At 34.8% G+C, this 13,578-nt stretch overlaps 1 protein-coding gene across 2 annotated transcripts in view; it reads left to right on the top strand.

The window, feature by feature from the left end:
* The window catches only part of SCN2A (sodium voltage-gated channel alpha subunit 2), a 135,434-nt gene that overhangs the window by 80,956 nt on the left and 40,900 nt on the right, over window positions 1-13,578 (top strand). For both annotated transcript variants that reach the window (XM_077883435.1, XM_077883436.1), the window contains exons 14-16: window positions 3,019-3,257; window positions 8,139-8,312; window positions 11,079-11,435. In XM_077883435.1, coding sequence (XP_077739561.1) covers window positions 3,019-3,257; window positions 8,139-8,312; window positions 11,079-11,435 — 770 coding nt within the window. The remainder of the gene's footprint in view (window positions 1-3,018; window positions 3,258-8,138; window positions 8,313-11,078; window positions 11,436-13,578) is intronic.

The following is a 13,578-nucleotide window of genomic DNA, read 5'->3' as shown; positions in this document are numbered from 1 at the left end:
TGCAGTATCAGAAATCTTTTCCCTGATTTCTATGGAATATTAAACTCAGTACGTTCTTCCCCAACCTCGCCTGCGTTAGCTTGCACTCCCTCTTCTCCCCCAGCTGCCAGTAGCTTGCTCCTCCCTGTCCCTCCAGGTAAATCTTTTGAAGATTCTCTGGTCTTCTGCTCCTTGCCATAGCAAAACCACTGAGAGGAAGCTGCCAGTGGTTCTGCTACCGATGTCAGCAGCATGTCTGCTCCCTAAAGCAAGAAGTAGAGAAGGAGACAGGGTAAGTCTAAATCAACAGTCCTACTTTGCACTTATGATACCATTAAGTTTGAGCTAACATGAGAAATTACTTGTAAAACATCAATCCACCACAAGATTGGACTTGTCCACTAATTAAGATATGGAGTTCAGAATGAGTGTACCCACCTGGCTCTCCATTGAAATGTGTCTCAAGGGAGTTGCCTAGGATGTCCTAGAAATATGTATGACTTAGGAAGCAGGAGGCTGAGTGTTTATTTTAATACCTGAAGAGCTTTTTGACTTTATACTTTTGTGAGAGACAATGGCAACATTTTCATCCTGTTTTTTATTGGTTGTATGAAATGCAAACCTTACTTTTCTTTGTTCAATTATATATAAAAATTTTGAACGTGGCATCTGGGTTGGTTGTTAGCAATATTTCATTCACATGCACTTGCATATTAGAGCTGTCTTTAATATAATCCTTCCCTTTTTTGTTCCTGCTAACAGTGGAAAGATTTTAGGTTGACATAATTTGTTTATTTGAGGATCCTTTCTTCTAAGTCTAATCATGGTTTAGTTTACCTTCCCTTTTTCTTTTTGAACCAGGCTTGTTGATCCAGCTGGCTGGCATCTTTTGTTTTCCTTCTTTTGAACTACAGTCAAGTCTCCATTGTCCAGGATAATGAATAACCTCCTACTTAATGAAACTATAGGAGATGAGCAAAAATGAATTGTTTGCTTTTCCAGTTTAAATGCAAAACCATATAGAAATGTTTCCTGGTCACATCCTTGGGAAGGATAGTGGGAGGGTAAGTTACAAACACCTGAGGAATTGAGGAGACCCAGCAAAATGTCTAAACTACGATGTAAGTGAATCTCAGTGCAGATAATCCACACAGGAATAATGGAGAGATGGCTGTCGTTCTTTCCTGAGTGCTTTGTTTTGTTTTAAAAATGTAAGACTCTTTTTCCTTTCTCTCTGGCATGAATAATTTAATGATTTTATTTTAGAACTAAAACAACTTTGCTCCACTTTTTCCTGGTGTCAAGATGAGCAACACTGGCTGAATTTTCCCTTTTGAACTTTTGTTTGTTTTTTCTTTCTTTTTTTTTCTATTAAATTCCTGTTTGCTTCTCTTTATCTGCTGAATGACAGGTCACATTTTAAAAATACTCATTCTGACTGTACACAGACCAAGAGTTATTATTTCATTTCTCTTTCATTATTTACTGTAAGTGATATCTTTTTATCTTCAGTATAAACATGACATAATTTAGGAGCTGTAAAACTATTGATTGATATTATATTTTTCATCTGATTTACTCTTCAACTATTCTTTATTATTTACAAAATTACATAATAAGAAAAAGAGATTAAAAAAAAGAAAAAAGAAACTGTGCACTGGAAGAATTTTAATATCTAAAGAGACAATTGAAGAATCTATCTCTAATGGATTTCTTTCAGGGAAGTGGTGAACGCACAGCATTAGTTGATAGTGAATGTTTACCAGCAAAACACAAAATCATTAGTTATTCTTGTGCTTATCCATTCCATATGCTGTTTTCTCTCCCACAAAGTTTAGCTTCTAGGGAACTGTACCAGATTTGGAGGGATATTCCAGTTGCTACATTAGTAATACTAAGGTAACTGACTAGAGTCCAATATACTATGAATAAGAAAAGAATCTTTCTGTTTATTCTAGTGCTAAGAAGTGATGTTCTCATACTTGGCAGGGCAGGTAATCAGGTGTGAAACAATGATATAGGCAGAAAACAATTCTGCATTCTTTTCCCACTCAAGAGTTGATTAAAAGATCATCTTACCAAAGACGATAGTAATTTCCCACTTCCTAATTTTTAAAAAATTTTTGCTAGTATTTGCCAAGTTTCAGGATTTTGAGTACCACCTTAAAGAGCTATGCAATTGTCTTCTCTCTCCTATTATTTAGTTAAAATGCTTCTTGAAATCATTGTATTTATTTCTTAAATAAATGTATTATGATATGAAATTTTATATCAAAGTTTCAGTATTATAGATGTACATTTTAATGCATTAAAATAAATTCTTACCATGAAAATTTATGAATTCTACATATGCTCCACCTAAAATCCTCTTATATTTTACCAGTAGTACATAAGTCTCAATTGAAACATAGATTTATGCTAACAGTGAGTATCCTGGTTTCTTAAGGTGCATATTTTCTCTTCTTTTTTGCCCTCTAGCTAAATAAAGAAATTTAGAGGAAAGGAATCTTGTTGAGTTTAATATACAAGCCTATATTTAAAAAACCTTAATTGGAAACTTTTTGACTAAAACTGGTGACACTGACCAGCTATCTTGTTAAAAGACTCAAAGCACATATCTAATCAAAGAACAGATTTAGCATGACTGATAAAAGTTTAAGGACATCTCCTGGGAAGGGGTTCTTTGATGATTTATTTGCATCTGGTCTATCTGGAACACGGATGAGCTTAACCCAAGTTCTACCCATTAGCTTCAGATATTCTTGAAGATAATTTTCAGACAGTTTAATATTGCAGATAGAATCTTGGAAACTATATTTAGCCAAAATAGGTTTGGGAAATTTACTAGCCTTTCTGTGTCCATGTTTCCCATGAAAGCTAACCCATAATAGGTGTTTTCCTGTTCTACCATCAGATTAACCCAATAATGCCTTTTGACAACTTTAGATTTCTAAAAAAAATATCACTTTCAATTTAAACCAAATGCTACTTAATAGAAAGTAAGCAGTTTTCATGAATATTCTAACCTTTTTCTTCCAGAACTTGAAGAATCCAGACAGAAATGCCCACCCTGTTGGTATAAATTTGCTAACATGTGTTTGATTTGGGACTGCTGTAAACCATGGTTAAAGGTGAAACATCTCGTCAACCTGGTTGTAATGGACCCGTTTGTTGACCTGGCCATCACCATCTGCATTGTCCTAAATACACTGTTTATGGCCATGGAGCACTATCCTATGACAGAGCAGTTCAGCAGTGTGCTGTCAGTTGGGAACCTGGTAAGACACACTGAGGATTCCTCTTCCCCCTTGATAGAGTTCCTCATTGCCTTAATGAATTTTATATCACCTTCAAGTTAAATATGAGTTAATTGGTCATGTGTACCTGGACAGCAAAAGTTTAGCATCCCTTTTTTTTAATAACAAAAATATATCGCTGCAGTTAAGCAGTGCAAAAGAGTGAAAGATTTTATGTATAATTTAATTTAGAATTAAATTTGATTAGAAAGATTATTATGAGTTATAGAGGACATTAGTCTAAGGTACCAAGACTCTGGGATCCCTGGGTGGCGCAGCGGTTTAGCGCCTGCCTTTGGCCCAGGGCACGATCCTGGAGACCCAGGATCGAATCCCACGTCGGGCTCCCGGTGCATGGAGCCTGCTTCTCCCTCTGCCTATGTCTCTGCCTCTCTCTCTCTCTGTGTGACTATCATAAATAAATAAAAAAAAAAAAAAAAAAAAAAAAAAAATTAAGGTACCAAGACTCTGATGTATTTCTCAGGTGTTTAGAATAGATTATTAATGACATGACCACATTTGTCAAATTATAAAATATGCCAATTTTATCAAAATATGCCAGTTTTGATCATTTTGAAATATCATTTATAAACACTGAAGATGGATTCTTTGGGCGAGGAAGCATCACATAGAGATTATCATTTCTGTTTCAATTTCTCCTGTAAATTTAGTAATTTATAATGAATTTTTGCATACATTTTCACTTAAAAATTTGTATTGACATTCACTGGTTATATGATAGAGTGATAGAAAGGAAAGTGATCTTATACAGAGAAACAAAATGAATAAATTCAGGCAACAAAAATATATTGGTACCAATGTAAGAGGCTTAAGTTCTCATGTACCTCCCAACTTGAGAAATGGAATTTATGTGAGTTCCCTCTCTCTAGGTTGCCATAAATTGAGTCCTAAAGTAGATACTATGATTGTATTTTACAACTGGGGAAACTGCCCATAAGAAATTGACAGAGGAATGGAAAGTCTGAACACTATATTAGAGACTCTTGCAGAGACTATTATAAACTATGATCAGAAATCATAGAACTGTAGGGTAGCAAAGAATAATATTACCTATTCCAAATTTTCACCTATATAGGAACCTCTTCATCATTATCTCTAAAAAAGTTAATAAGGGGCGAAAGAGAACTTTATGGAGGCTGGTATTAAGAAGCAACTCAAATGGCCTAAGCAAAAGTAAAGAGAATTCATTACCTCAAGTAGTTAACATCCATTTGGACATAGCTCCAGGTTTTAACCTGTCTAGATTCTGGTTCTCAAGGACTGTCACTGGGAGTCATTTTCTGACCCTACTTCTTCCCAATATTTTTCCTTTGTCTCTTGCTGGGTATTCTATTGATGGCAACATTCCACCAACTTTTATCTTACCAACGTAAGTTCCCTGAGCCAAAGGATTATGCTTCCTAACTAGTTACTTTAACAAAGGTCTAAGAATTGAAGATTATTGGCCTGGTCGGAGTTATAGGACCATTTCTAAGGCAGTCAGTTACTCTGGTTCTAAAGTTAGAATGCCCTATTTGGCTAAACCAGAACCATTTCTTATCACTGGAGACAGAGTAAATAAATGGAATTATAAAGAAAAAAATCAGGTCTGTCATTTCTAGAAGAGAGAATAGATGCTGGAAATAAAAAAACAACAAATAGGTAATTGAAAGTGAGACCTGTCTAATGTGTTAAGGAAGAGAAGATTTGCATTTGAAGTGAATCATGGAATAGTAGAAAATATACAGATAGGATGCACATTCTTCTCAAGTGCATATGAAATATTCCAAGGATAAGCTATATGTCAGGTTATTAAAACAAGCCTCAATAAACTTAAAAAGATTGAAATCATACAAAGTGCTTTATGGACAGAAATGAAATGAAATTAGAAATCAATAACAAATAAACTTGGAAAGCTTACAAATATGTGAAAATTTAAAAACTCCTAAATAACAATGGATCAAAGAAAAAATTACAAGAAAGATTAGAAAATACTTTGAAATAAATGAAAATGAAAACTCACTAAATTGACACTTATGAAGTGCAGCAGCTACAAAGTGCTTAGAGCTAAATTTATGTTGTAAATGCCTTAGTTTCAAAAAAACTCAAGTACCTTCTCCCTTAAGAAACTAGCAAAAGAAGGGGAAGCTAAACACCTAGCTAGCAGAAGAAAGGACATAACAAAACATTGTGTGGAAATAAATGAAATAGAGAACAGGAAAACGTTAGAGAAATCAACCCAAAAGATGATTCTTTAAAAAGATCAACAGAAATGACAAATCTTTAGCTAGACTTACCATTAAAAAAAATAGAGACAACTCAAATTATGAAAATGAAAAAGGGGCATCACTATAGATCATACATAAATAGAAGAGTATAAGTAATGCTATCAATAATTGTACACCAACAAATTAGATAAGCTAGATGAAATGGAAAAATTCCTAGAAGTAACAAACTACTGAAATACACTGAGTCAAGAACTAATAGAAAATCTGAAAAAAAAAAATAGTAAAAATTGGATTGGTAATCAAAAAATATTCTCACAAAGGAGAGCCTAAGCCCATATAGTTTCACTGGTGAACTTTATCAAATAGTTAAAGAATTAACACCAATCCTTTACAAAAAGTTCCAAAATATAGGTTAGAAAGGGATACTTCCCAACAGGGTTAAAAATTCGAAGCCAACCAAGATAGAAAAATTGGACCAACACCTTGAGCATTTCTTTAAAACTGCAAATGGGCTACAATTTGGGAGTAAAGAGTATGTCAAAGAACCAGAATTCAACTAAAACAAAGAACAAACCAAAATAGCTCTATCCTAATTAAGTGTAAAACATAGCCACCATAAGTTCCAGGTGGCCAAACTATAACCTAATTGCCTGCTAGAACAAAAATTAGTGTTCTTCAGAAGAAAATAACTGAATCAAAATTCTCTACAACACATCACATCACATAAAAAATTGCATGATATGTGAAGCTGGGAATGACTGACAGTCATTCAAAATTAATAAATGTGGGTAAATAGAAAAGACTGTCTTTTTTCCTTATCTTAATTTCTTTAAAAGACAACTTATTGTTTAAAACAAGAGTTTATAGCATATGTAAGCATAAAATATATTAAAAGATCAGCACATGTGATTCGGGTGGCAAAGATTTGTTGGAAAGAAAATAAACAGTGTTATATAATATCTAAATATCTGTATAATACTCAAACAATGGATTTCTACTCAACAATAAAGGGAGATTAAACTAGTAATACCTAGTGAATTTTAACCTAGAGTATTCGAGAGGTATTTGGAAAAGTCAGTAAGAGTCTCAGGTTTCTGAGATGGCCACCATGTTTGAGAATGATTTCATTTACTGAATTAGTGAGTATCAAAAAGAGAAGAAAGGTTGTACAGAGAAAGTGTTTAGGTGAATTTTGGACTTGTTGAATTTGAGATTCCTATGAGATAGCCATCCAATGGAAGTGTTGAATAGGCAGGTAGGTGTGTAGTTCTGGAGCTCAAGAGATGTGCTTGAATGGAAAAATAAATCTCAAAGTGTAAACTTATTGTAAAAGGAAAATTAGAGTAAGAAGTTCCAGGACAGAGAGACCTCTGAAGAAATCCAATACCGAATAATTTGTTAGAGGAAGGAAAGCAACTGAGAAGTATCCAGGGAGGTGTGGATCACTGAAGCCAGAAACAAAATATTTTCAGGAACAAGGAAGAAAAAACAATGTGAAAAAACTCCCAAAGAGGTAAGCAAGATAACTACAAAAATTTCAATTGAGTTTAGCAATGGTGATATTGGCTATGTTGATGAAATTGATTAAAGCAGTTTGTGTTGACTGATAGGTTGCAAAGTGAGTTGAAGTAAAGGAACTAGTGAGTAGAGACAAATACCCAATCTCTTAAAGAAGTTGGGCTGTGAAGAGACAATAGATGGGGGTAGGTAACATGGGAAGTGGAATGTAAGGAGAGTTTCTTTGATGATGCTGGTGGTTTCAAGGTGGTTTTAAGGTAGAGGAGGACTGAATGTCCCTTGCTCCCTATAAAATTGGAAGCAGTCAGTAGCAGGTAGAGGTTGAAACTACAGGTTAATTGAGAAAGTGAATTCTTTGAGAAGGCCAAAGGACACGTGACACAGGTAGAGAAATGAGAGCAAAGCAGGGACACTTTTTTTTTTCATTTTTAACAAGAAGGAAAAAAAAGCAAAGTGTGGGTTTGGATGGAAGTAGTTAGGTTGGTAGAACACTGAGAAAGTTGAGGTTGACTGACTTCCCTCTGAGACACAGAAGTACTGAGAGTGAAAGATAAGGAAAAGTGGTTAGATATATGAAGGAGAGAAAAAGTTTGAAATAGTTGCAGAGTAACAAAATGGAGAATGGAGAATACTGCTTCTTTTTGGCCAGGAAAATGATTTTTATTTTTAGCATTCTTACCATCTGTAGGGCTGGTGGTGACTATGTTTATTACAGCTAATATAAAGTGTTCTTAGCACCAACCTTGCCTGTAGGGCCATGGGAGGGGACCAACTATTATGTAATCATTTGGTCAATTTTGGAGGTCTAGAGAGATTAGAGACTGCCAAGCAGTAGACCACAAAGATCTAACTGAACCTTTAATATAAGAAAATAAAAATTACAATATTAATTTTATGATCTTAATTCACAAATTCCTTATCACTTAATAAACCTTAAATATAGTAAACAATTAAATATTGGTTTGAGTACAAACCATTTGAGATTACTGATTTTCTGGACCTAAACCAATTCTTAAAATTTGAAATTTAATTGTGATTTGTTGGGAGTAAATTAAATTGTTCAATAATCATTATGTTTTCAAGAGTATTCACTTATGTAATAACGTTTCTCATTTAGGTCTTCACTGGGATCTTCACAGCAGAAATGTTCCTCAAGATAATAGCCATGGATCCATATTATTACTTTCAAGAGGGCTGGAATATTTTTGATGGTTTAATCGTAAGCCTTAGTTTAATGGAACTTGGTTTGGCAAACGTTGAAGGATTGTCAGTTCTCCGATCATTTCGACTGGTAAATTAACTGAGAGTACCCATAATGTTGTTTTTTTGTTTGTTTGTTTAAGATTTTATTTATTCATGAGAGACAGAGAGAGAGAGAGAGAGAGGCAGAGACACAGGCAGAGGGAGAAGCAGGCTCCATGCAGGGAGCCTGACATGGGACTCGATCTCAGGACTGCAGGATCACCCCTGGGCGGAAGGTGATGCTAAACCACTGAGTCACCCTGGCTGCCCCTCTACATAATTTATAATTTATAATTTATAATTAACTCTTACCTAGGAAGAATTATAAGGTTTCCTATAGTTACAATATTTTTTGAGTACATTTAAAAACAAATCAGATTCCTCTACAACCAAATGGTAATTTATTCTTCATTATAATTTTAAAAGATAGATGAGGTTTATTCAGATGAACAACCAATAGTTCTGTCTATAGTAAGTGAATGGCAGGGCTAATAGGGAGGGAGAAAAAAGGATTCATATATAAATCCAAATCACAATTGACACAATATTCATCTTTCAGTTACATGAAGTTTGTTTAACTGTGCATGAGGCTTGGTTGAGACTTAGGATGCGCTCGCCTTTCTCTCAGAGGCTCAGGAATTATGGAGTTGCCCACTTTGCTCCCATAGAAGTCAAGACTTGAGACTGTGTAGAGTATACAAGGGGAAAAGATGGAGCTCCCCACACATTTGCCCCTTTAGCCAGCCAGGAGGTCACCAGACCCAAATTCTGAGAAGAGTTGTCTAAATTACGTTTTGTCAATTTTAAAGTATTTTATTTGATTTTAATATTCATCAGCTCATGCATCTTTTAAAATTAAGAAACAGAATATCACCTGAAACATTTTCATCTAAAGTGTGATATATTTTATCATGCTGTTACTTTGAGTTTGCTCTTTTTGTGAATTATTTTCAAAAACAGAGGTTGCATATAGTTACTAAAGACAGTTTCTTATCAGGAACATATTAATGGTGATTAGATTCAATACTTTGCTATGAAGTTTATTTAGAATTTTCCTTACCACCACCAAAGATGAAAGAGGTGAGATCCTTGGAGCTGTGGTTTCCTTCCCTAGTTGTCATGGATGGCTATGGATCTAATTTGAAGGTAGGAAGATGCAAAAAAAAAAAAAATAGAGAAAAATTAGAAATGATTATATAACAAATAATATGGACAACTACTTAAAAAAAAGTGTTCAGTAGGGGTGCCTGGGTGACTCAGTCGGTTAAGCATCTGCCTTCAGCTCAGGTCATGATTCCCAAGTCCTGGGATTTATCCCCACATTAGGCTCCCTGCTCAGTGGGGAGCCTACTTCTCTCTCTCCCCTTTGCTCCTACTCTCTCTCACACACAAATAAATAAATAAAATCTGTAAAAAAAAATGTTTAGTAAATCTTTGTGATGATATGATGCAACTTGGGGAAATAGGAAACAAATTATCATTAGTGTTTTGCTTAGTGTGTGGGCTCCTTTGCATTAATTATTCTCTGGGAAGAAATTAAACATTTTCGTGCTTATATTCATTCCTTTGGGTCTGTCAGAATCCATTAAATAATGCACTACTGTTGGCCTGACATTTACTGAAGCATCAAATAAAATGCTGCTGTAGTTGAACTGTAAATGGCACCTTAGAGGACTCCATGAGCTAATGCAACCAACATATCAAGTACAGTGATGACAAGCCATTTACACACTATAATGAATTGATTGATTAAGTCACTGAAGACATAAGCATTGACAATATTAAGTCCAAGTATTTCCTATTTGAATACAGTAGTCCTAGTAGTGCCCCCTTATCTGCAGGGATATGTTTCAAGACTCCCGGTGAATGCCTGAAACTAGATAGTACCAAACCCTATATATACTGTTTTTCCATATACATACGCACCTGTGATAAATTTAATTTATAAATTAAGCACAGAAAGAGATTAACAATAACAAGCAATAATAATATAGAACAATTACAACAATATACTCTTAATAAAAGTTATATGAATGTGGTCTCTTTTTCAAAATATGTTATTGTATTGTACTCATCCTTCTGAGATGATAAAATGCCTATGTGATGAGATGAAGTGAGGAAAATGATGTAGGTATTGTGACATAGTATTAGGCCATTATTAAGAAGGAGGATGAAGGATCATCTGCTTTCAGACCACAGTTGACCATGGTTCACAGAAAGTGAAAATGCAAATAAGGCCGGGAGGACAACAGGGTAATAAATCACTTTTAAGATACAGTTTGATATTACAACAAACTACAGATATAGCAAGATAAAGCAATCTAAAGATTTAAAGAAATTAGTTGTTTTTTTTTATTGTACCTTCTATAATTTGTGTTAATTTTATCTGTACTTGTGCATCCCAAGTACACTTAAAAATATATTCTCTTTGGGCTTTTAAATAATGAGCCTCTACTTCTGTGAATCAGCCTCTGCTAATTAATCACCATTAATCTTAGATATATCAGTTCCCTATAGAAAAACAAAAACAAAAAATCTTACATATGCTTATGTAAGATTCTGGAAATTTTGATGTATCTAAAATGGCAATAAAAACTGGCACTGTAATTGTTTTATTTATAAAGTAGACTATTTTAGAATGAAAAATAACTCATGGCATTAAATTAACTGGTACATTTGCTAGATAAGAGTTTGACATGCAGATAATCCATCACCCTAAAATTGAGACAATTGTGCTAGAGATTTTTCCCTGTAAATAAATGTACAGATTCTTTAGAAGGCAGGGCAGTAATGACCTTCATACTCTTTTTTCCAGCTCCGAGTTTTCAAATTGGCAAAATCCTGGCCCACCCTGAATATGCTGATAAAGATCATCGGCAACTCAGTGGGGGCTCTGGGCAACCTCACCTTGGTGTTGGCCATCATCGTCTTCATTTTTGCCGTGGTTGGCATGCAGCTCTTTGGTAAGAGCTACAAAGAATGTGTCTGCAAGATCTCCAATGATTGTGAGCTCCCACGGTGGCACATGCATGACTTCTTCCACTCCTTCCTGATTGTATTCCGTGTGCTGTGTGGAGAGTGGATAGAAACCATGTGGGACTGTATGGAGGTCGCTGGCCAAACCATGTGCCTTACTGTCTTCATGATGGTCATGGTGATTGGAAACCTGGTGGTATGTAGTAAAAACATTTTCCTTATTTTCAGTAAAAGAAATGTAACCATAACAAAAGTATGTTCAACTGAGAAATGTTTTATATGTTTTTGGCTTTTTAAAATCAATGCTAAATTATTCATTATTGCAGGAGCCAGGTGTTTAGTCTATTGAGACCTACATCAACTCAATTTTAAATATTTGTTTATTATTTATTGTCATTTTTTCCAGTTTTGCATAATTGACATACAACATATAATGTATAGTGTAGAAAAACTCTTAAGAATGCCTCTGGAACCAAAGTTGTTCTTCATCACTATATTTCTTATACAGAGGGCTATTTCTGGCTTTTATCTTTTACTTCTTGTATTAAAGCATGGATGTGTCACTAAGAATAGTCACTCATTTTATTTTTAAGTATCAACAATAGTATCACTTGAAGATGTTTCAGATTTGGATTTCCTGCAAATTGGAGTTAAAAAAAAATAATGATCATCTCAAACCATTAAAAGCACATGAGTTATTTGGTGCCTAGAAACCACAGTATCAGCAAGTAACATTGATTCAAGAATCACTTATTTTCATGTCATATCATATCATGAACCATTCCCAATACAACATTACTAAGTCCTGGAGGCATAAAAAAGGTGATAAGAAGATATATGACACTACGAAATGACCTACTCAAACAGGAATAAAGATAGAAGTAGCTAATGCATGTCGAAAATGTAAAAACAGAGTGCTGAATGTCAAGTTCACAAGTGGAAACATTGCTTTAGAATGGCAAGGTTAATGAAGGCAGGCTTTATCAAGAAGTTTGAACCTGAATTATCTTTAATTAAGATATATGATTTAGCTTGGTAGAAAGAAAAGTAGACTGTCACAAACCAAGCAAGAGTGGACCCAATGGATGGGGAGGAGAAGACCATAGACTCAGTGAGAGGCATCAGGTTCTTATACTTTAAACATTAAGTAATAATTCTGAGTTGCTTGATTGAGTTCCAATCCAGTGGACTAGAACAAGGACTGACATAACCATATTTTTTTTTCATAACCATATTTTAAAGTATGTAATTTATAGACTTATTTTCCTTTCACATAGAAGTTACCTCCAATTTCCCAAAGGAAGAGAAAAAAGGCAAAAGGTTATCATTTATTACTGTTAATTTTCAGATTTCGGCCTCCTCAATATTAGCTTAGATAATTCAGACCAATTCTTGTAGTAACGAGAAACATGAGCACTGTGCAATCTAGAAATATGAATGGTGACTTAAAACAATAAATATTTATTATCTCTAGTTTATGTGGCTCATAAATTCAGGAGCAGCTTAACTGGGCAGTTCCGGCTCAGGGTCTATCATAAGGTTGTTGTCAAGATGTTGGCTAGAGCTCCAGTTATCTTGACTGAAGCTGGACGATCAGCTTCCAAGAAGCCAGCCTCTTGTAGCTTTTGACAGGAAGCCCCAGTTACCTGTTGGCTGTTGGCACAAGGCCTCAGTCCTTCTCCACATGGACCTCTCCATAGATAGAATTGTTAACTATCTCTAGGACATGCAGCTGGTTTCTCCAGAGCAAGTGACATGAGAGAGAAGGCAAGGAGAAGGTTTTCTTTGTATTCTGATCTTGAGATCCTATACTGTCCCTTCTGCAATGTTGTATTCATCAGAGCTAGTCACTAAGAAAAACACGCTTAAGAAGGAATTAGGCTTTAACTTTTGAATGGAAGAGTAGCAAATAATTTGTAGATATATTTTATAACCACTGCAATTCCCAATACAATTTGCTCACTTCCAGAGAAGTACAGGATTGCGTAGAACAGGGAGAGATAGTCCTGGGGTTACATAGAACAGAAACAAAAGGTCATAGGCTTGTATCATATCATAGATTTGGTGTGATTTCCTATATATATTTGGCATATATTAAAAGAAAAGAAGAAAAGGCAAAGAACAGAATCCTTTATGGCAACACTGAATGAACAGATCAGACTACAGCAGGGAATCCATAGTAGGAGTGGTAGAAAGTAAGTGTAGAGCTAGACTGTGTAGACTTTTAATTTCTGAAAAGGCCAATTGTGCATAACAAAATTGGACTTTTTTTTTGTAGGCAATTCAGAGCTACAGATGGCTTTTTTATTAGGAAACTAACAATGAGCAAGTGGTATTTT

Source organism: Canis aureus, chromosome 34, assembly GCF_053574225.1.
Source record: "Canis aureus isolate CA01 chromosome 34, VMU_Caureus_v.1.0, whole genome shotgun sequence".
Lineage (NCBI taxonomy): Eukaryota > Metazoa > Chordata > Mammalia > Carnivora > Canidae > Canis > Canis aureus.
Note: the sequence above shows the minus strand (reverse complement) of the source record. Positions and strands in the feature narration are given on the sequence as shown.